Here is a 24,223-nt window from a genome sequence, read left to right on the forward strand (position 1 = left end):
GTATATAAAATAATGTTATTAACATCAACGTTGGATGTCACAATATTCACCGTGAAGAAATGCTTCACTCTGTTCATATTAATGATCCGTGTTAATTTATTAATGCAGAAGACAATAAAACTAATAAAGTTTTAAACTGACATTTTGCAAAATCCAGACGCACACACAGGGGCCAGCAGAGGGAGGGGGCCCGCCCGCCATTACCTGATCGATGGAGGAGGTCCCACAGCCGTGGACGCCGCACAGGCTGGACCCTGCGGCCGCGTCGTCCTCAGTCCTCACCTGAGAACTGCAGATTCATGGGAGAGTCCTCTTCCGGGGGGAAGAGAGCCTCTTTTGTTTAAAAGCTTCAGAAAGTTGTGCAGAAACGCTGTTTATTCCTGATGGGAGCCCTCGTTACGGCCCTCAGAGCCTCTGCCAGCCGCTGTCACTCTGCTGTGCTGGGTTGCAGCTGACTTAACATTCAAGAAGGGTCGTGTTATTGTTATGAGGAAGCTGTCATGGCATTGTCGAGCAACCCCCCCCCCCCCCCACACACACACACACACCACCACCACTGTAACCCCCCCCGCGACCTAGCAGTTGGCACCTCTTTATTTTGAGTTCTAGCTCAGTGTAGTGAAGACGCTAGCCTCATGGCCTGTGGGCTCAGCATTACAAATACGTCCCAGTGTGGGTACAACTTTGATTGTGGTGATGAAAGTGTGTCACCAGGCAGGTGTAGACTTGAAGTCCTCAAAAAAAGGAGTTAGTGTGCAAAGACAAGTAACTTTGTTCACATGGGAGTCCCAGGCATATAAGTTGGCTCCAGCTTTGTGTGTGTGTGTGTGTGTGTGTGTGTGTGTGTGTGTGTGTGTGTGTGTGTGTGCGTGCGTGCGTGCGTGCGTGCGTGCGTGCGTGCGTGCGTGCGTGCGTGCGTGCGTGCGTGCGTGTGTCTGTGTGTGTCTGCGTGTGTGTGTGTGTGTGTGTGCGCGTGTGTGTGCGTGCGTGCGTGCGTGCGTGCGTGCGTGCGTGCGTGCATGCGTGTGTGTGTGTGTCTGTGTGTGTGTGTGTGTGTGTGTCTGCGTGTGTGTGTGTGTGTGTGTGCGCGTGTGTGTGTGTGTGTGCGTGTGCTAGGGTAAGAAAGAGTGGGGTTTTTCTGGCTGTACCTCGCCTGCCTAGAATCCTCCCAGGGGCAGCCTTCACTCATTTGTTGATGTGTGTGTGTGTGTGTGTGTGTGTGTGTGTGTGTGTGTGTGTGTGTGTGTGTGTGTGTGTGTGTGTGTGTGTGTGTGTGTGTGTGTGTGTGTGTGTGTGTGTGTGTGTGTGTGTGTGTCCGGATGGAAGTGTGTGCGGTAACCTTCAAAAAGTGGTCTCAGCCGCTTAATGAAAAGGTGCTGTGCTGAGCCTCAGAGCGGGTGGTGTCAGGTCTTGTACCCTTTCAGCTCTGGGGACAGAGGGAGCAAACCATAAAGAAAAGAAAGGAAATACAATGGAGGAAGCAAGGCGGAGGCCCCAGACGTCCCACTGTGGAGCCGCGCCGAAGCTGGCTCCTGTAAAATTGATGATGTCTCCAATTATATGTGCCCGCGGAAGGCAGAAAGTTGAGGGCCGGGCAGGACAGGGGGGGCCTCTGGAAGCGTTTGGCCTGCCTGGCTGTGTAGTCCTGGGCTGGGCTGACATCCGCGGGTCAGGACATTTGCATTTTACATAAAACTCTCGAGGCCGAGCGCAGCAGCCCAGACAGAGCCACCCAAATGCATCGTTTTTTTTGTTATTCTCCTCATTTAGAATTTTATGACCCCACTATATCCATCATATTTCTCTATGTTAGACATTGCACCGTAGATTGCGACATATATATATATTTTTTACATAATACCACTAAACACATCAATGCGGCGCTCACTCAACCACACGAACCCGCAGTGCACCACGAACCTCCATCCTCCTTCCACTCTTGTGAGAAATCTCTCTTGAAAATGTTTTAAGAAGGCATCACATGTCACATTTCTCATAAATGAAATCGCATGTATGGTATTAAAAAAAATCAAGCGGCTGGACAAACTTTGAATATGCACATCGAAAGGACCACACTTGATGGTGGGGAGCTATTTATCACCCTTTTGCAGGTGTGTCAGGCGCTACAGAGACGGCGTGGCAGCCAACCCGACGGAAAATCCAAGCGTTCTAATCCGAGAACTGTGTTCCCCCCCCCCCTCTCCTTGATTTATTCCCCGCCTAACTTTTCTGCATGAATTCTTATCTACAGTTACATTAAGGAAACGAGTTAAATGGCGCCTCTCCGGTGCTGGTGTGAGTACAGTGTAATGGGCTTGTTAAATGGACCTTTGGGGATGTGGATCTTTAGGAAGAGAGTCGGAGCAAGGCCTCCGCGCCAGGGTCATTTAAATTGTTAATAGCTGCTTAAACAGGAGGGGAATATTTCCCAGGCTAACGAGGAGCAGTTCAGGGGTGTTAACAGAAAATTATTTGCCCTCGCCCACCCCCCGTCCCCACCATTTTTTTTTTTCTCTGACCAACTGAAAATGTTCCATCTTGAAGGAATACCTTTTATATGTATATTTCTAAATATACTGTTCCTAAAGCCGCATCATATATTTTTGCTTTTTATTTCAGCAGTCGGCTTGATTAGTCCATGTGACATTTCACCTTTCACCTTAATAAGGGACAAATATATAAAAACATACCTTGCTCGTGAACGTCAAATGTAAGCAGCACGGTACCGTCTTCCACTTTTGTGCGGAACAAACCTTGTTTGTATTGATCGTAGAAATCAGAAGCTGCTCTTTGTAGCTTTGCTGCATATTTTACAAAAATCAACTAATCCGGCCCATATTCTTGGCCCTTGGCGCGGTGTTGCGTGCACTGCTGACGGCTCAATGGGGCAAAGGGCCGTTTTGTACTGGCGCGACTAAATATGTGTCCCCGGGAATCCAAGAGCTACTGCCCCCCTTTGTGGGGAGGCGTTCCCCAGCGTCCACTGCGTCCAGATGTGACCCGCGCTCATAAGAGTGGACGTCTGCAAACTGGAGTATCTTTGGCTGTCCTAAGTCCCGCGCTTCCGTCCCGCGTTGTTTCTGCAGCAGCACACTCTCCAAAGGAATTCGTCAGTTCACCGTCGTCGCCATTGCCACTGGGCCCCCCGCCCACCGCCCCCCCCGGTGAGGAGGCGTCCCGCTCCTTCATTCAGAGGAGGAAGACTCGTCGCCGACAGGGACGGATGGGCGCGCCGAGTTTGTCCGTTTTACGGGAGATTTGCGCCCGTCCTTGTTCTTTCCCTACGACAGGGGCGTTATTACGGTTATTAATACCTGCTCTCCGTCTTTTAATCTGCCCTATTTGTCACATGTTACTGTCTGACTGCACTGTTTAATCTGGGTATCCTTCAATCTGTCTCCTCCCTGATTAGAAATTAATGAAGGCAGGAAGAGACGGGTTCGAGGCGTTTTGTGCGTGAATCGGAGACAAACGTCGTTCACTCGACGGCGCTGTCGCTCCCCCGCCCGCCCCGTCCTCGTTTAACTGCCAGATGTAGCCCATTTCGCCGGCTTTCCTCCCCCAAACCCGGCACTCAGCACGTGGGCCCTTTGCAGCGCGGCACCTGTGTAGTGTGGTACAGTCAGCATCTGTGTTGTTTACTCCGTTATTTGTTCGGTGCACTTGAAAGCCCGGCTTTGATCCGCGCAAAGATTCCTCACTTCTCCTTTTTTTTTTTTTTTCTCTCCCCTCCTTCCTTTTTTCCACCAGACGCGATCCTTCCCTCTGTCTCTCATTTTTGAACACTAATGCCGCCGCTGATGTAGTTACATTAGCGGCTGTGCGCGCGCGCGTGTGTGTGTGTGTGTGTGTGTGTGTGTGTGTGTGTGCGCGCGCCTGCGCGCGGTGTGCTGTGTTTTCGGAGGGGGGCGGGGGCTTTCGGTTTTTTTCGGTTTCTGTTTTGCGCTGTCTTCGCTTTTTCCCGAGCCCGAGGGGACGGTGGAGACGTGACAGTGACCGCTGACGAGCTTGTCAGGCGCCTCGTCGGGAACGCGGCGGCGAGCCGGGGTTCAGGGGAAGGAGCCGAATTAGAGGCAATGCCTTGGCTGCTTGGACGGATGTTTTTGAGACGCGAGCACAGGAGCTCAATGAGGCCGATAACTGTCTGTCTGTCTGTCTGTCTGTCTGTCTGTCTGTCTGTCTGTCTGTCTGTCTGTCTGTCTGTCTGCCTGTCTGCCTGTCCGTCCATCTAACTATCTGTCCATCTGTCTATCTATCTATCTATCTATTTGTCTGTCTGACTATATGTCTGTCTGTCTCTCTGTCTGCCTGTCGGTCGGTTGGTCAGTCCGTCTAACAGTTACCTAATCTTAGAGTTTCTCTCGTGTCGTTACAGAACAAGTCGGTCAGGAGATTCTGTCGAACCTGCACGGTGACCGTGAGAAAATCCAGAGAGCCCGGGAGCGGGTGAGCGTACACACACACACAAACGCACACACACACACACACACACACACACACACACACACACACACACACACACACACACACACACACAGTATATACAAGCACACACCCACAGCTACTTGTACGTCCTAACAAGTGTGTGAGAGACAGTGGGATAGGAGATCAACGCACAACACTGATGACAACAAAGCTTCTGCAGCGCTCAACGCTCCGCTCATTAAAACCATGTTCCCTAAACCGATGTTTTCCATGCAGCTGTACATGCCAACCTGCTTCCCACAGTAATGCATGTCTACTGTGTCTACTGCACAGTAAAACAAGCGCGCACACACACACACACACACACACACACACACACACACACACACACACACACACACACACACACACACATAAAGTGGTAGATTAATTACTCTGATCTTTTACTGAACTAAAACTACAATAAATACTACATAAACTATCTGAATAAACTAAATAAATAATAACAAAATAAAATATAATAACTACAACTAAATAACTAAATACTAAAAAATACTATGCCACAAAATGATTGAAGTAAAAGTGAAAGTACCACTCTGACGTTTCTGCTATAAGTGCTTGCTCTAAAATGTACTTAAGGTATAAAAAGTAAAAGTACTTAGAGTTGATCCAGCCTAAAATGCTGCATAAAGTGCTCCCTGAATTTTCTAATATAAATATGAATCCAGATTTCTTTTAGTAATATTGGTACCAAGACAGCCGTGGATTCAAAAGCTGCCTCACAAAGCCCCATGTCAAACAATCTACTATAATCTACTTGGTAATATAGAGTATGATGTCTAAATTTACGAAATTTGACCCTCATTTCATCCAGATCATCATTAATTTAGAGTACAAAAGTACAAATGTCTGAAGGATGGTATTGAAATAGCTGCGAGGGCCAGGTGAGCGGCCCCGGGCCCCGGCGGCCCCCCTCGCACACAGCCAGTTTAAAGATCACAACACTGCACTGGGCCTGTTTCAAAGCAAACCAAACATCTGCTTTCATAAGGCCCACAGTGTCTGCAGAGAGGTGGAGAGCTCCGTCTCTCTCTCTCTCTCTCTTTACTTCCTGTGAGTCTCCTTTGCTCAACACACACACACACACACACACACACACACACACACACCCACACACACAAACACACCATCACACATTTTGCCTTTAAAGGTCTTTTTGTGGGGTGAAGGCAAAGTGAGGAGGGAGATGTGAAGGGGATGAGAGGAGGCAGGATGGGAGCCTTGCTTTACATGGTTTCTGCATGAAAGAGATGGAGGATGGAGTTCGGAGGGTATTGTCTAAGCATAAATACCAACACACACGCGCGCACAGAGGCACATGCACACACGCTGCCTCTCAGCAGGCGGTGTGGCCCTGTGTTTTGCTTTCCGCCGTGCAAATGGAAGTCAATAGCAGGCTCGAACTGCGGGTCGAAAGATTGTGTTCTCGTCAAGACGCTTTCTCAAAACCTCTGGACCCCCCTCCCCCCCAGCGGGTGATGGAGTCCGGCTCCTTCACCAGGGACTCTCAGGACTTTGTTAACCCCTTTCTTCCAAACGAGGAAAGGCCAATTAATGGAATATTTGGATGTTCATTTTTCCAAATATTACATACATGCCTACAAATGATATTGGAGAGAGGCTTTTGGTTTGAGGTTAAATCTTCCAAGAAGGGGCTGCTACAGGTCATACGAAGGAGTTGATGCTTTGCTCAGTCATTTCAACCAAATCACTAGTCAATACGTCCTTTTGGTGAGCTAAAACTTATGCAACAGCTAATGTAACATACAAGCGTAATTTCACTATTTATGCATATTTAAACAGAGCAAACATCCTATGAGTTCCATTGTGGAATTCATTTTCATGCACTGTAGCTTAACAGCATAAGATGAGTATGTGGAGGACCATACTGGTGTTTGGCCCCTTCACCGTTCAGCACATACTGTACATTCTACATTAATGACCATTTACTGATGATCTGTCACATTTTTGGATTCTTGATATCGTCTCTATTTTCGGCTTTTGGAATATTTGAAGGACGCAGTGAGAAAACGACATTAAAATGATCTCCTGATCAAAGACGTTTCCGAATGTTTGTCAAAATGACTCGTCTGTGCAATCATTTGTTGGAATGAGTTTGTTAATTGCATTGGAAAAGGTGAAAGCACCACTCCTTTAAGATGAAATCAACACACACAAAATGTGTATATATATATATTTTTTCTTCTCATACTTTTTATTTTTAACTGTGTTTTTGAAAGTGTGTCTGGAGCTCTTAAAAAAAACAAACAAAAACAAACTCTCAGTCTCAACTTATACCAGGGTCAGACTACACAAACCCAGATCGATTTTGACCTGATTTCGTCCTGGCCGACAAATATCCGGCTTCGGCCCCGAACACGAACATCGGGGAGGCCCCGGGGCCCCACAGCACCCCGACGAAAAGTCTGGCACGTCAGAATTTTTTTGTGTCTCCCTGCCTCGTCTCACAACTCCTACAACGTGTCGACCTGACGTCGACCAGCCGGTCGACAGAGTGCGCCACGGTGCACGTGCCTGTATGTAAACACGGCGAGGGGAGGGAGGGACGCCACTGTCGCCGGGGGAGGAGGACTGCCCGTCGCGTCGTCTGATCCCGGCGTCACTTGTGGAGCTACGGTACGAGGGGCAGGAAAATATCTTTCACATGTGAGGTCTTTGGCTTTGGTAGGAGACGAACCTCTGCATTCTTTTAAAGGGTGTGAGGGGAAGGGGGCTGCGGTTTGATCCTCTGTGAGAGTGAGACACGGAGAGTAAGAAGGGTTCAGAGAGGGAGAGAGATGTATTTTGGTGTAAAGTGGGAGCCGTCTGGGGGGGAGGGAGGGAGGGAGGGAGGGAGGGCAGACATCAGGAAACTGCAGGGCTTGTCTTTGCCAGAGGGCCCGAACTGCAGCCTCCACCGCCCCCCAACTCATCCCAGATCTATCCCCCGGATCTGGCAACCTGCGCCACACCGGCACCCCGTGCGCCAGAGGCGGGGAGCGAGGGGTGGGGGGGGATGAGATGAAGTGATGGTGTGAGGGAAGGGTAGATGGGCACAGGGAGGAAAAGGGGGCACAGACGGAGGAAAGACTGTGGGGCGCACCATGTTAAAGCCATGAAAATGAGAGGAGCGACGGGGGAACGAGAGACGGAGGGGGGCGGGGTCGGACAGACAGACAGGCGGACGGACAGACGGGCGGACAGAGAACTAGACGGCGACAGGAACAGACGCGACAAACAAAAAGTTCAGTGGAAGACTAGAGGTGACGTGACGGGCGGCAATTGAGAGAAATGCGGGACGAGGCGGAGCAAGATTGATGACGTTGGGAAACCCAAAAAAAGCGGATCCTGCGTCACCTGGAGATCAGGGGGAGGCTCCTCAGCGTCTGTGGAGAAGTTCTCTGATGAAGACCCCACGAGTTAACCCCCCCCCAAAAACCCTCCCACCACCGGGGAGCGTCCGGCGGCCGCTCGCTTAGCGACGCGTCAGCGTTTTCTCACCGCCGACAAACAGTGGCTTTCAGACTTTTTTCTCCGCCTCTTGAGAGATCCCAGACCCTGGAGGGACGGTGGAAAGTGTGACGTCTGTGGTGGTCATTCAGAATGTGTTTGCATGGAGGTCCATCACACACTGCTGAGGGCGGGCCGGCCTGCGACGGAAGATGGAGGTCCTCCGTGTCTTAGGCATTTTGGTTTTCCCCATTAGAGGCGAATGTGCTCCATCCATCTCTGCCTCTATGGTGATACAGCCTCTGGTGACCTGTGCTGTCGCTCGCCAGCTGTAGCTTCCTTCGGTCGGGGCCCATGGAGGAGCATCCTCAGTATTTTCCGGCTTCACCGCGGGACTCATTTTTGTGGCTCGTTTTATTCCGTCGCGCCGCCATTTTTCTGAGCTTTTCTTAGTGACGGCGGGACCCGGGGCGTGCCATTCATCGGATAGTACGATGAAACAAGTGAGTTGCGTTGTTTTTAAGTCTCCTGCTCGGTCCTTCATCTTGGTCGTTTCTCCCTCTGCTTCCCCTTCCCACAGCTGAGAGAGACGGACGCCAACCTGGGCAAGAGCTCTCGTATCCTGACGGGCATGCTGAGAAGGTAAGCACCAGGTAGGGAAGCCGTTTCTCCTGTTACTCTGTGGATGTAGCGCGCTTCACCTGCACCGTCACCGTCTTCTTCTTCTTTTTTTTAAATTTCTTTTTTTTGGGGGGGGAGTAAGGAAAGAGCCTTTGAGGTTTCCGATGTGCTGTCTCGGACTCGCGGCGCGAGATTCCTCCGTGTGTCCGTGCACAGCAGGCGCTGGCGGTGCTACGGTAACGGCCGCTTAGCGCGTTGGGGAGCTCGCCAACTATGGAGAGCAAAGCGCCAATGAAGGAAGTGTAATTAGACTATTTGGTTTCACGAGCGACTGCGAACTCAGCCAAGTTTCTTTGCCGTTGGTCGTCTCCGCAGTGTAGGGTGTCAAGGTTCAACAACGCAAAAAAAAACAAAAAACAACGATTTACTTTGCTACCGCGAGTGAATGTACCGATCACGACCAATTACTTTGAAAATGATTGTATTCACAGTGACAAATACATGTGTGACCGTGTTTCTCCTTCACAACCCATCGGGCGGAAGCGTGAACCCCCCCCTTCAAGTCCCTTCTTGCAGTTTGGTTCTTGGAGTTTTTCCAGGCCCTCCTTCCGGGGCTCGGGTTCGGCGGGTGGCTTCCAAATCCACCTCTCACCCCCTGCGGGTGTATCTGCCATAAACATGCACAGCGATCGATGAGACCCAAGGTTGAGGAGTCTTCTCCGCCCGCGTGTCGTCACAGTATCCCCTAGCGGTGTACTGATTTGACCGGCGCTCACCGGCCACGCCGCCGTCGTCTTCAATTCAGCGGCCCGTCTTTCAGGGAGAACCGACTGGCATCCACGCCAGCACGCAGACGCGCTGAGTTTTAAAAGGAACATGAACATTGCACGACGTTTGGTTGTTTAGGTTCTCAGATGTCGAGTGTATGCTGTTGTTGTTGTTGACGTGTTGAGCCGGCCGGCGTGTCATTCGCTGGAAACTAAGACATCTCACCAAGTCCCTCAAAGGCTCAAATTGAGGCGATTTGCTTGGAATTGAAGGCAAACATTTGAAGGATTGACTCGCGCGTTCCGTCTTTTCCTCGTGAGTCGTCAAATCGGTTCTTTTCAGCTTTTGCGGCGGCGGAAGTTCGCCGAGTGCGCGTTGGGGGACGCCGATCATTCTTTTGCGAACGGTGAATTGCCGCTGCCTGAGGGACGCTGGGATGGAACGCCGGCGGGAGCGTATCCCCGCCCTCACCCACCTCATTCAGCCACAACTTCGCCGCCACTTTGGATAACAACCTTTTTTTCATCGTGTTTACTCGGGCGGAGTTGTCCTTCCGTGCCGGGAAATAAAGGATCATGGTGCTTGTTTCTCTGCGGAAGGCTCGCCAAGGTTGCTCTCTCCCTCATCATATGGGCCTTTATTTTTTTTTATATTTCTTTCTTATTAATGAGGCGAATAGTTAGTCATGATGTCCTGAATGCTCCCACTGTTCTGCTCACAAAGCCAGCTTTGCTTTGCCGCAAGGCGGATGTGGCGGAGGGCGGCGCCGCCCGACGCCGTCTCATGGACGGGGGCTGAAAGGACGACCCCCCCCGCTCAGCTCGCTCCCCTGCTCTCCTTTATTTAGGGTTTTTTTGTTGTTGTTGTTATTATTATTGTCAGGAAAGCCCGACTTGCACTGTCTGCGTCCGTGTCCGTCGTCTCCACGGCGTCCGCACCACGCGCGGGCGCACACACACACACACACACACACACACACACACACACACACACACACACACACACACACACAGAGCGCAGCGCAGCGCCTTGTCACATCTCCATTTCATAAACTGCCTGTCCGTGAACCGCGACGACACGCTTCCCTTTCTCTTTTCCTCTCGCTCCCCCTTTTTGCTTCCGTCGCCGTCGAGCCGCCGTGGGTTTTGATTAAGAGTAATATGTAAATGACACCGGCTAAATGTAAAATCCCGGGGCCGGCAAGGAAGTGCCAATTGAAATAGATGCTTCAGTGCCCGGAGACAATTTGGAGGGCGGCTAGCGAGGGCGGCCGGCACTTACTGGAGTGAGGGAGAGAGGGGGAGAGAGAGGGAGAGGGCGAGGGGGAGAGAGAGGGAGAGAGGGAGGATGCCTGGGCAGTCCTGTGACGCCGGCTGTGACCAATATTTCTGCATATGTCTCCGTTTTGTCAAGTCTGATTAGAGGGGTGGGAGTGGGGGGGGGGGGTTGTCGGCGGGCCCGCGGGGGGGGGAGGGGGGGGGGGTGGACTCGCCGGGCATGTCACCAGAAGCTGTCCACAAATCATTCATCACCCCCCCCCCCCCCCGCACGCGCCCCCGCCTCGCCCGGTAAATAACACACGCTTATTTCAATATTATCATATTAATGTTAAAGTTCAGCTGTCACCTAATGGGAAGACTTAATCAAATGTCGCACACTAAGAGGCAGGCTGCCACCCCCCCCCCCCTCCTCACCTCTCCCCTCCACTCCCCCATGTGCGTCGAGCCCCCCCCCCCGGCAGGCGCCCACACCCAAATCAGGATTTATGGGGACTTTCCGGAGCGCGGCCCGCGACGCCGAGACACTCACTTACGGCCGCTCCGCCTTTCTGCTTGACGGAAGCCTCCCTCCCTCCGCCGTCCCCTTCTTCTCCTTTTTTTTTTTTTTTTTTTTTTTTTGTTGTTGTGTTTTGTACCAAAAAGAGTTTTTTTTTTTCTTTCTTTCCTTTTTTTTAATCATCCCCGTCGTCCACGTTTGAAGAGAAGAAAGTTGTGAGCCGTTGAGTTTGGAGCGTCGACTCTAACAAGACAAATGGCCGCCTCCCTTCTTCCTCATTTCTCAATTCATTTCATTATCTGCTCCCCCCGGTTTTGATGCCTTTTGATTAATAGTATGTTTGTGTGTGTTTGTTTGTGTGAGGCGTCAGGACGCCGGCGGTTCCCTCTCAACTAATTCTCTTTTCTTTTGCGAGGGAGGCGCCGATTGTCCACTTGTAGTGTTGTGATTTTGGGCCCGGCGCCGGCGGCGGCACGAGGGAGATTTATGGCGTTTCTCTCTCGTTGTGAATCGTGCCGAGAGGAAAAGCGGAGATTGAGACTCGCCCACCTGGAGGCTCATAAACTGATTGTGTTCTGTGCAGTTTGTTGTTGTTTTCTGAGGCGCTCGCTGCACCCAGACTCATTAACAGAAGATGTTCATTAAAGTGAAGGAGAAAAACAAACTGTTTATTTTTTTGTTTTTTTTCCTAATCGTCTTGGATCAAGATTTGCATTGCACCCATCGTACAGCTTCCTTTTTCATGTGAGTACATTTGTCAAAACATAAATAGTCGTGTGCTTTCTGTGTAAAACCGAGTAAAAAGTGGAGGTTGTCGCGAGGTTTGTCCCGTGCCTGGACAAACTGACTGGCTTGTGTGAATCTTCCATGACGACGGTTGACCCTCTGCGAAGGAACCTGGTTGCCAACCACCTGAGTGGGTTTTCAGACATGGCTCCCCTCCTTGAAAGGCCTTCGCCGTCACCGGGGCCTGGCTACCGTCACACACCCGTTAATCCCTCTGCCAGAGTTCAGTGGAGCCAATTAAACTTAAAGGCCGCGTGGACGTCGCTTGTTTGTTAGAGACGTTATGAGACGCACACCTCCCAAATAGCTGTTGTTCTCCGTGGAAATTAGCCTTTTGTTTAAAAGAGAAAAAAATGAACTTGACACGATAATTAGGACGAGGTTGGGAGGGTTGCATGAAGGTCTAAATAACAAAACAAAGAGTTCTGCTAATCTTGTGTTTATTTGGGTTTATTTGAGGTTTTTTTGGGGGTTGTTTTTTTTTGTTTTATTTTTGGAGAGCTGAAGGAGGGCCTCGGTCGGAGCACCGAAAGCCTGCCTCGAAACTTTACTCGGGAGGACTGTGTTTGTGCACTGTGGCGTCGGCTGCACGATAGGAATCTGTCGGTACGTCGAGAGTTATTTGATTATTATTGAAGAATTTAAAGTAGTAATAAATAAAAGTAAGTAGTAAATTAAAAGAACATAAGTCATTCAGTACTCATAATTCAGGAGAAATCATCATAAAAATGAGGAATGGTTGTGATCCTTCAATGTCTGCTTGCAATGTCTGGAACTAGAGTATGACATTGACGTTTATTTCCATTAAATTTCACTTTATATTAAATATCCTGCACAAAAAAAGCAGTGCCGCGACGTGACTCAGTGACTCTGCGGATGTCCCACCGTCAGGCCTCCCCTCGCCCTAAATAATTCATCCAGTCATCTGAAGTCCTGAGGGTTTTAATTATATTGTCACGGGCAAAGTGATCTCATTAAGATTTAATAGCGATGCCTGTTAACGGAAATCATATTACTCTGATTAAATAGTCATAATATGACAATGACACTCATCAGCGAGCCACGGCAATTGGCAAGGACCAGTTGAAGGGGTTTATTTGAAGGGCCATTTAGTCCAAGGGGCGTGGGCTGGACTCTCCTGAAAGCAGGCTCCCCTGAAAAAAAACCTTTTTAAGGCGGAGCCGAAAGAACAGCGAGATGCCACATTGGTCCTTGACACAGAAACTCTTATCGGCGCTGTTGAAAAGCACGCTTAGTTCCACCATCTCAGGATCCCTCGATTCCTCACTAATTACTATTCACCATTAAAACGCACATGTCCAGATCGGGCCAAAAGTTAAAGTCTCCTAAGACGGAGGCTTCGTTGTAGTGTCTCTACAGTCGTTATTAGTGTTGATTTGAAGAGGCCTAGTCAGAGGGCCGGGTTGTGGACCACCATCCCTGGTAAGGGAATCCGTAGGCCTTCGCGTTAGCCTAAACAGACGCTTTATCCTCTCACTGGTTTCTGAAACGGCCCTCTGACTTCAGCCCAGCCGAGGCAAACCGCCGCATTAGCTTCCCCACCGCTGGACAGCAAAGAACCCGCGCGATGGAACGGCATGTGGCTCCAGACCCAGTTAGGACCACTGTGGTGCCGGGCAGCATCTTTGAAGGAGGAGGCGGGGCGAAGGGCAGAGGAGGCGGGGGGGGGGGTGTGTGGAGGAAGTGGAGGGGTTGTCTTCTCGCGCTGGCAGCTGATCCCGCATGCAGGTGGTCGCCAGGCAGATCAAAAAGTCAAGGCCCCGGGTGGACCTCCCTTTGAAATGGGAATGGGGCCGAGATATCAGACAGAAAACATAAGCAAGGGCCGGGCGCAGAAGAGCTCCATATTTATGGAGGGGGCTGGCAGCGGCGGGGACGGACGGACGGGGCCGCCGCCTTCAGAGGGGTGGGGGGCCGCGCCCGCTCTGGACAGTGATTAAGAGATCAGTGCCCGGGTCCGACCGAGGCGAACGCGCCGACGGCAGCGCGGCCATTCAGCGGCGGGCGGGGCCGTTCTGCACGTCCCGGCCATCAGCCGCGCGCTTCAGGAAGGTCAAACACGGGAGACGGCGAGACGCAGAAACGAGCGGCGGTTCCACCGCGGAGCGGGTTTTTACCGCGGAGCGGATCCGCCCGGTTCCCAGCGTCTCACCCCGTTGGGTCAGGGTGAAAAGTGGAGTTGTGACCTAGGTTTGAGCCAAATAAAATAAAAAAAAATAAAAATTTGCTGGCTGTGTTTGTGGTGTTCACTCGTCACGTTAAACTGACGGTTTCTCCCTCTCCCGCCCTCATCTCTCTCTCTATCTCCTTGTCTCCCTCCTCCCCCTTGCCCTTCCTCCCTACCTACCTCCCTCCCTCCCTCTCTCTCGCTGTCTCTCCCTCGCGCCCTCCCTTTATTTTTCTCCCTCCCCCCGTCTCTCTCTCCCATTCTCCCTGTCTCCCTTCCTCCCTCTCTTTCTCTCCCCCTCCTACTCTCCGTCTCTCTCTCTCTCTCTCTGTCTCTCGATCCCCCTTCCCATTCTCCCACTCTCCCCCCTTCCTTTCTCCCTCCTGTTCTCTCTCTCTCCCATCCATTTGCTCTCTCTCTCTCTCCCCACCCCTCCCTCTCTCCCTCCGTTTCCCTCCCTGGCAGTAGAATATTAACAGTGATATGTAGGTCATATATTTAATGGATTCTGCTCCAGCGTTGGGCAGCGCTGGGATGCAGATGGATGAGATACTCTGAGGCTTCTTGAAGTCCTGTTGTGAAGTGGAACAAAAAGATTAGATTTTCTTTAATTGAAGCTGAAAGATGAAACAAATTATATTTATGTCTGCACCCCCAACACACACACACACACACACACACACACACACACGCACGCACGCACGCACCTTGTTTTAGAAAAGTACCGCACCAGGGGAGTTGGATGTGGAGGAGGCTGCGTTGGGCCGTGAGCCCCTCTACTGGTCACTAGGGGTGAAGTGTTTCATCAGTTAATTGATGAATACATTTTTATTTAATGAAATATTTCTTTAGTCCTGTGATTTTTATTTATTTATTTGTATATACGTAATATTTTCTACTTCAAATATATGAGGCAGTTTCATGTCTCTTTAAGTGAAAAAAAAGTCTATTTTAGACATTGATCTATGTTGTTGTTTTAATATTGTGTAAAACTATCACATTGATTAATTAAACTAAATTAAAATTATTTAGAGCATTAATCCGTGGGGAAAATCGCAATAAACAATCCCTGAAAATATTCTCAAGCCCTAGTTTGCAGTGTTACACATGTAGTGCGCATACCTGTCCACAATCATAGTGACGTCTTCTTCCGCTACCATGATTAACCCCTGCGACGCAAACTCCCGTCTTATCCTCCTTTCTCCTGTATTCTCCCTCCCTCCCTCTGGTTCTCCCTCCCTCTCTCTCCCTTGCTCTCCCTCCATATTCCCCTCTCTCGCTATCCCCCTCTCTCTCTGATCTCTTGGTTGCTGCCACTATAATTCCATGTACTATTTTTGTGCTCATTTCCCTTTTTTTTTTTGCAATTCATATAGTGTGACACCCCCCAACCCCCTCAAAACACACACACACACACATACGCACGCACACACACATACGCACGCACACACACACACGCTTACTTTTCCCCCCGTAGAGCTGCGTCCACTGAGATCAGCCTTGTACGCTCTTCCTCTTCTATCCAGGGAACGTTCTCCTCCTTTTATGTCATGTCCATCTCTCCCTCTGCCAGCGGAGCGCTAAAAAACCTGACCCCCCCCGTCCCAAAATCCCACACACACATCACTTAATCTCACACACACACACACACACACACACACACACACACATCAGCGTGTGCAGCGTACTGTACCGTATGCATTCATTAGAGTGTTCACTGTACAGTTTGCATCAGTGCTCGTCGGGGGGCAGGGGGCGCGTTCTGAGATTTAACTTCATCATATATTTTTGGTTGAACCAGCTTCTCAGCATCGTTCTGGGCCATGAATCAGTCCCTGCTTTGTTTTTTTCTTGCAAATCATCCTTAATTTCAGACATAATTATAATGATAATTATAATTATAATGACAATGAAAGCCTTTTGGATGGCACCTTTCATACACTATATACAAATCAAAGTGCTTTAAATTAATAGAAGGCAATCACACACACACACACACACACACACACACACACACACACACACACACACACACATATATAGTTTTTTCTTTTTTTTTTTAAATAGCGAAGGTGAAATAAGTTAATATTATACAAAATTTCAGTTTTTATTTGAGGGATATCTAAAGGGGAACATTCCTCAGCCAAAGGTTAACAGTGATGAAAAGCCGGGACCTAAAAACTCTCACTCTGTATGAAGTGTGAGCCATTAGAGGGAGTTCCTTTGAAAGATTAAAGTTTTCTTATCATAATTAGGGAGGTGATTAGTTGGTTAGGTGGTTATTTTTTGCTCAGCGGAAAATTTCTTTCTTGCCAAGGTTTCTACTTTTGAGGAACAGCTATATTTTTACAATCTGAATCATTTTCTGTGTGTGTGTGTGTGTGTGTGTGTCTGTGTGTGTGTGTGTGTGTGTGTGTGCGAACACACTGCTGGGACAATGACAGGGTTCTCCTCAGCCTCATTACTCTGCCACTTCTCTCTCTCTCTGTCTCTCTCTCTCCCCTCTCCATCTCCCTCTTTTCTCTGGGTCTTCCTCCAGCTCGCCCATTAGAGAGTGCTGATGGGACATTTTTCGCAGGAAGCAGAGACACAAACGAGCCGGGGCGGCAGCGAGAGAGGAGTTGTTGACAGGGGCAAAGGCGTGCTGTTGTTTTATATAAGGGAGGCGTTTGTCTGCTGGGGATGCAGTCGCTTAACGGGCGGCGAAGCCTCTCCTCTGCCTCCATCTTCCTTCCTCCCCTCCCATCTCAAATGCCCAAAACCAAGCTTGCCGCTGCTTTTGGATTGCGACAAAAGCATGAAAACACCGCTTGGTTTTCAAGAAATGATGAGTGGTTATGATGGGGGATGTGGTCAGATAGGTGACGAGTCACATAATAATAATAATAATAATAATAATAATAACAATAATAATAATGACTTGATAACAGTGCTTCACACACAGAAAATAAAAAGAAAGGAATCAAAGGAAAAACATAAATTAAAACAAATAGGATGCAAGCAACACGCGAGTAGATGGCATGGATTAAAGTTCAAGGAGACATAAAAGATAAGATTACGTAAAAGCACAGTCTTAAACAAATGTTTTTGAATGAAGACAGTGAGCTGGTCGACCTAATCTCCTTCGGGGAATCGTAGTGGTCAACTTTTTACTTCACTGAGACTGTGCCGCATGTGTTTCAGTGTTCTGTTCTCTTCCTCTCGAACTTGAAGCTCCACCTTGGCGCATGTTTTTTTATTGCTGATATTTTGAATACCGATATTTTGAATACTCTTTATATTCAAATGTATACTCTAGTGCAGGGGTCGGGAACCTTTTTGGCTGGGAGAGCCATAAAAGCCAAATATTTCTAAATGTATTTCCTGAGCCATATAATAGTTAACATTGAATACGTATAACACATCTCTGTGTACTTCAAAAAGCGCTATATATAATAAATTTATCTTTATTCTTCTGAATAATATTGTTGTTTTACTGCAGCTAACCGATAATAAATGAAATACTTTTTACCGTTGATACGACTTGTGGTGCTGCCTGTTTTTGCTGGTGGTCTTGTCGTCTGCTTCGTACGTAGTGAGGTTGAGCTTCATGCTGCGTTGAGGCTCCATCAGTTCAACCTGAGTGGAGGCTGCTCTTCATGTTTCTCAGACGCCACAAAGACTGCTCAAATGCATACGTAGAGCCAAACACGCTCCGCACGGCAACACTCACACGCTGCGTTGTGCGCTACGGGACGGGAAGCTCCTTCCGAGTGTTGAGAATCAGCTGCTCTTCAGGTTCAAGTTCAAGAGGTTATTTGTCACATACATATTGAAGTTTTTTCCATTTCTGTCCACTTGTGTTGAGCTGATTGCTCCGACCGGAGGCAGGGGGTTTTCTTAATGTTTCTCTGTCTTACAGAGGGCATGGTGCACGGGCTGGTAAGCAGCCCGGCAGTGGAAGGCCATTCCTCCTGCGCCCAAGAGGATCATTATTATCCATAATTATTATAATAATCCTCAGTGAAATATATATATAATTGCGGCCTGCGTGCGCATATTGAAATGGACGATAAAACTCTCGCCACGGCCTGAAAGACTCCGCCTCCCTCCCTAAAGCCTCACCTGTGGCAGAGACTCCCACAAGCGGAGCCTGAGCAGAGACCCGGGAGGGGAAGGGCGCCCGGTGAAAGGCCCCAGGAGTCTTTCTGTGGTCCGCAGCCAGCGCTTGACTACGCCCCTTCGTCCGCCACATTTATACTTTGAATTTTATTTTCAAAATTGTAATTTCTCTTACCCGTTTTACTTTAAAATGACACAGAATAATTATTTATCACTTGTTAATTGTGATGAAAAATTTCAGTTCAAAATTGTCTGCGAGCCATATACCGTCATCCAAAGAGCCACAATTGGCTCGCGAGCCATAGGTTCCTGACCCCTGCTCTCGTGCCACGTAGATCTCTCTCAGAACGTCTTGACGGTATTCAAGTCCCTTACTGCGTGGAAGTCACCAGAACAATTTAAAATCTAAAAACTAAAACAAGTGAAAAGATCCATTTTCCTTGTTTTAATTAAGAACAAATAAGTGAGTGAATGAATACGTCAAGTAAGTTAAATAGGAAGGGTTTAGTCACTCAGACTATGAACCAGTTATCTGCCAGTCAGCACATTGATCCATTATTTGTTGATTGAGGGGGACAGCTGACTTTGTCAGGTACTAATAAACACCAAACACCACCAACACCCCCGTCGCCCGCTGAAGCCGATCAAAGCGTGACGAGCCGACTGCGCTCGGTCCGAATCAGCACTATCCTCCCTCCGTCAGCCATGCAGCGCTGCAGTTTTTCTGCGAGCGCTCCGTAACGCCGCCGCCCCCGCCCGCCCCGCCCCCCGCCGGGGTCAGCCAGCTATGACATTGAGGTGACGCCTCATTTGACCCCTCTACCGTTTCCGCCCCAGCTGAGGAAGCTTCTTTCCTCTTCTTCTTTGTTTTTTTTTTTTTTTTCTCCTCTCCTCCCCATTCACCGTCCCACCCCCCCCCCCCCCCCCTTCCATTTCTCCTTTAACCCCCGACAGACGGTCGTTTTGACGGGCTGACTGGAGATCAGTCAGGCGCTCTCCTCCCTTGAAGTGGCTCCAGGTGTCACTCCAAGGGTGCCGCCCGGTTTTGATCTGCCGTCGGGCGGCTGTCGGGGGCCGCGGCACCCTCTGATTCCCCCGTCAGAGGAGGGAGAGGCGCTGCTGTCCAAAACTTCCACCGCTACTTTTGAGTGATGGCGGTAGAGGTGGAGAGAGGGAGGGAGGGAGGGAGGGCGGGAGCGGCGACGGCACTCGTGACAGTTTGGATGGGTGGGTGTCGGCGGGCGGGGTGCATGAGGTGTCGGGTCTGTGTTTAAGGGCCGTTACGCGCCCCGAACGATGCTAATAAATTACCCCAAAAAAATTATGCAAAATTTGGAGGCAAATTTGACGCGCCAAATATGTTCACGCCAACCGCAGCACGATTTCGCTAATAAATGATAGGGGTCGGTAAAAAAAAAGAGCCAAAGTCAACAAGTCAGACGTGCAGTTGACCCGGTCCAGAAAATCTTGATATATTTGGGAACTTCCAAAGCTGCGACAGAAAGTGAGGGCCACGCTGTGTTAGTTTTAGGGCCCTTTACACTTCCAAAAACGATGCGGATAACCGCAGCCCGATTTTGCCAAATAATCATATGCAGTAGGTCTCCTCAAAACGCCCGTCGCCATCGAGTGACGACGGCCTGGTCCTGGTGGAAAAAGGAGGGAAACAAACGACACATCTTGGAAGGTGGAGGTTTTGGTGCGAGAGCCAAAACCGGACCAGGGGTCCACGGGACAGCTTGTCGCCTTGAAATTCATTGTCTTCGTCCTTTTTGATCTAAATGGCAGCTTCGGCCCATGTGATCTACATGCCGGGGTCAAAGCTTAAAAAAAAAAAAACGGAAAACGCCGCGACTTTGCCCGGCGGAGTCCACCCCTGCTCTGAAACGCCGGGCGGCGGCGGCGGGCGGGCACGGGGGCCCGACGAAACGCCACTGCCGGCGTCCGTTCCCGGACACCATTAAACCCGGGCCCGGACCCAACGTCTTGAGCCGCGGCGGGAAAAACGGGATCAAACCGAGCGTTGCGCGATGAAACCGGACCATCTCCACTGATCGTCCCACGGCCTCGCTGTTCAAAAGTGGAAAAAGAGATGACAACAAAACAAACCACCTTCTCAAACATCGGGCGGGGGGGGGGGGAGGGGTTGTCCCTGGTTTCCACGGGAAACGACGGAAACAAACGGTGAATTCACACAAAGAAGAAAGGGAAGATAAAACAAAATGGAGGAACGCCGTCGCAGATACCCGCGCGGCAGACGCCAACGCCCGCGTCCTCCCTTCCCTTTTATTTCGCCGTATTCTCACCCCGCCCCCCCCCCCCCGCTGTGCGCTTCTGCTTGAAATCACAGGTGAGATCTCAGACCGCGGCGAGGCCTGTCTCCCATCTGGAGGGGGGGGGGGGATCTGCTCTTCAACGCCGCTGTGTTGTTTGCGCAGCCCACTCCTCCCTTTGTGTGTCTGCCCATAACTTATTCGGCGCAGGGCCGTTCATCCCGGGGCTGAGCGCGGGCGTCCGTCAAGGCGGAATATAATGAGACGACGGCGGCTTAGAGAGAAACCCCCCCCCCCCACCCCCGTCCTCCATCGCGCCCTCCCTCCGGTACCGTCTCTCTCTCTCTCTCTCTCTCTCTCTCTCTCTCTCTCTCTCTCTCTCTCTCTCTCTCTCTCTCTCGGAGCTCGGGTCGCACCCCTCCTCTCCCCTTCCTCGTCCTCCTTCCTCAGACAATTTAAATAGATAATGTGGGGGGGGGGCTTCTTCAGGACATTTTGAAGCAATTAGAACCAATCACATTGTCTCCCCCCTCCTCCTCCACCTCCTCCCAGCATGCCATTGTGGGCTTACTATGCAACAGCTGCCTGGAGGAATGCGGCCCCGTCACATGAGGAGATGCTGCTATTTGTTTGGAGGAGAGAAAAAGAGGGCTAATTTGTTTCCCCCTCCTTTCTCTATCTCTCTCTCTCTATAATAAATATATATTTATATACTGTATATATATATATATATATATATTTATATATATACACTGATCAGCCACTACATTAAGACCACCTTCCTAATATTATGTAGCTCCCCCTCGTGTCGCCAAAACAGCTGTGAGGTGGAGGCATGGACTCCACCAGACTCTGAAGGTGTCCTGTGGTATCTGGCACCAAGACGTTAGCAGCAAATCCTTTAAGTCCTGGAAGTTGGAGGTGGGGCCCCCATGGATCGATGGTGGACAGGGGTCAGCGTGGACACTGTGAGCTCCCATACGCAGCAAGCTGCCATGCACTGTGTGTTCTACACCTTTCTATCACAGCAACATTCACTGTTTCAACACTTTGTGCGGCAGTAGTTCTTCTGTGACATCGAACCAGACGGACTAGACTTCACTCCCCACGTGCATCAATGATGGGCCCCGTGACCCTGTGGCCGGTTCAGCGGTCGTCCTTCCTTGGACACTTTTGGTAGTAACCACTGCAGAGCGGAAACAGCCACAAGACCTGTGCTTGTGGAGATGCTCTGACCCAGTCGTCCAGCATCACAATGTGCTCCTTGTCAAAGTGGCTCAGATCCTTACGCTGCTACAACACATCAACTTCAACAACTCACTCTTCACTTGCTGCCTCATATATATATATAATATATAACACTATATATATATAATAATAATATATAACACTATATATAATTATATATATACTGTATGTGTGTGTGTGTGTGTGTGTGTGTGTGTGTGTGTGTGTGTGTGTGTGTGTGTGTGTGTGTGTGTGTGTGTGTGTGTGTGTGTATATATATATATATATATATATATATATATATATATTAATATAATCTTGCTGTATGGACTGTATGTCTACTTGTGTTTGTCTGGCGACTAGCCACCCAGTGCTGTGCCCGGACATGCCGCCCCTGCATCAGGCCAAATGACTCCTGGGAGATGTGTTCTGCCAGGGTTCAGTCACTGCCGCCCACTGACTGACACAGTAACTGTTAACCCACACTGCTCATTAGCCAGAGGTGTTGACGCTTTATTTTGGTATTTTTGCCTTTTGAGGTTTAAAAAAGTCTAGGGTAGCATTCATTAATCACAGGCAGTTTAATACACAGTATTTAGCTGTATAACTACAGGGAAATGCATTGAATTATTAAGTATTGTAAGTAATACACCAATGGTATATTTTCATTTAGAATCATTAATAATCTGGAGGTATGAAGGGATGAATCGGATATTACTGAAATACAGGAAAGCTGTGATCAATAACATAGTGCTTATTGATGGGTGATTCTTTGGTTATACCGATGTACCTGCTAAGTTCAATGATGTTTCCATCATTCACTCCCTCCCTAGCAAGTACTTCATGTATTAAATGTCACAGGTGTAATTATCTACTTCTGTATATCTGGTCAATTACCAGGTTATTACCACATCATCTTTTCATACGCCGTTCCTGTAAATTACTGTGTCAATAGTGACCTGTAATTTAAAGGGTCAGCTCAGTATTTCAGTAATTCCCTGCGAACGGGCCACGGCCTGGTGGATACGACCCCGTCTCTCCCTCCAAGCGCTCGTGTGTAGTAGCGTGCTATTTGTGATTTCTCAAGTGTCTGGGTCGCGTCTGGAAATGAGAAGAAAGTGAATGAGCACGGTCGAGCCTGGTTAAGTAAAACCCTATATTTTGCTGTCACTTCATGTCCCCTGGTCGGCTGGGTGCAAGATCTGAACAAAAATAAACAAATGCTGAAATGTCACATAAATGCACCAATCTTCAAGCCAAAATGATGCAAACGAACCCATTGGCAGCGTACTTTCCCATGCCGTATATTGTTTTAGGCAGGGCCGTTAAAGGCCCAAACCAAGTCGGTGTCAATTCCAACACTCGCAACCGTTTTGATTGCTGGTGGGCATGTGTGGAACGCGTCCGCAGACACCCAGTGTAGTACGTACAGAACCACGTTTTAAGGCACGCACAAGGCTTCGGGCAGCTGATTCAAGACTCGGCCCCTGTCAAACTGCTTCACAGGCGTTACAGTCCCTTTCCATTGTGAAGAGCTTCTAACCTTGAGTGTTTTTTTTTTTTTTTTTTTGTATTGTACACAAAACAAATGTTGATTTTGTTATTTGTGTTTTCCTCGCATTCCAGAGAACGCAGGGCAAACGGACAGGGCCCGGTCGTCCCAACAATTCCTGGATTTGTTTGTCTTCTTTGAAGGACGTTCCAGGGTATTTTGAAGCACAACCGTTGCCTGCGAGAAGTGAAACGCAATTGCGTGGCGGCGGCGTTTGAACGTGGTCTCTGGTCCACACTATGAAGGACTGGAACGACAGTGGATTCACCTGATACGGATCAGAGTCCAAAACTGGAATGTCTCATTTATTTAAATGATTATTAAACATAAAATGACAACAAAGATCAATCTACTATCGTTTTAATTAAATGTAGGGCAAACCTACATTTAATTAATAATAATAATTATAATTATAATCGCCAAAAATACAATACCTTGAATTAAAACAGTTAAAAAAAAAAAAAAAACATTTAACATTGAAAATCATTGTTTTTTTAATAATATAATAAAAGTGCACTGCCTTTCTGTCCCAGAAAAAAAGGAGCATGTTTGGGGTATTGTAGTTGATTGATGGTTTCAGGGCTGGGGGGATGCCGGGGTGTCGGGGCGTTGTTGACCCCGTTCACTTCAGCGTTTGACCCTTCAGCAGATAATTGATGGCTGGATGAGGAGGCCATCATTTCAACCTGCCACACCATGTTTCTAACCCTAAATAACAGAGGAGATAATGCTCTTTGTTGTAATACCTAAGCACAACAAGTCCCAGTAATTACATCGCTGGCTGATTCTCGACCATGATGCCCTTTTGAATGTTGTGGAAACGTAACAATGTCGGTATTACCGAGCCAGACTGTAAAGGGGACACTTTTTGATCCACATTTTTGCCAATATGACATATTTGCCTCCATCTGGCGTGTTTACGCTCGTAGTGGTAATGCAATCACTCTATATTCGCTATGTTCACATTGTGCGGGTTTGTGAGTGTGCGTGTGGTTC

At 49.0% G+C, this 24,223-nt stretch overlaps 1 protein-coding gene across 2 annotated transcripts in view; it reads left to right on the top strand.

The window, feature by feature from the left end:
- vti1a (vesicle transport through interaction with t-SNAREs 1A) overlaps nt 1–24,223 on the top strand; it is a 161,917-nt gene that overhangs the window by 98,035 nt on the left and 39,659 nt on the right. Inside the window, exons 6-7 of one of the 2 annotated variants that reach the window (XM_080021521.1) lie at nt 4,376–4,446; nt 8,516–8,577. In XM_080021521.1, the coding sequence (XP_079877647.1) occupies nt 4,376–4,446; nt 8,516–8,577 (133 nt within the window). Of the gene's footprint in view, nt 1–4,375; nt 4,447–8,515; nt 8,589–24,223 lie in introns of both variants that reach the window. The other variant, XM_080021522.1, reaches the window with a different exon arrangement.

The sequence above is a fragment of the Zeus faber genome (genome assembly GCF_960531495.2).
Source record: "Zeus faber genome assembly, chromosome: 20".
In the NCBI taxonomy this organism is placed as follows: Eukaryota; Metazoa; Chordata; class Actinopteri; order Zeiformes; family Zeidae; genus Zeus; species Zeus faber.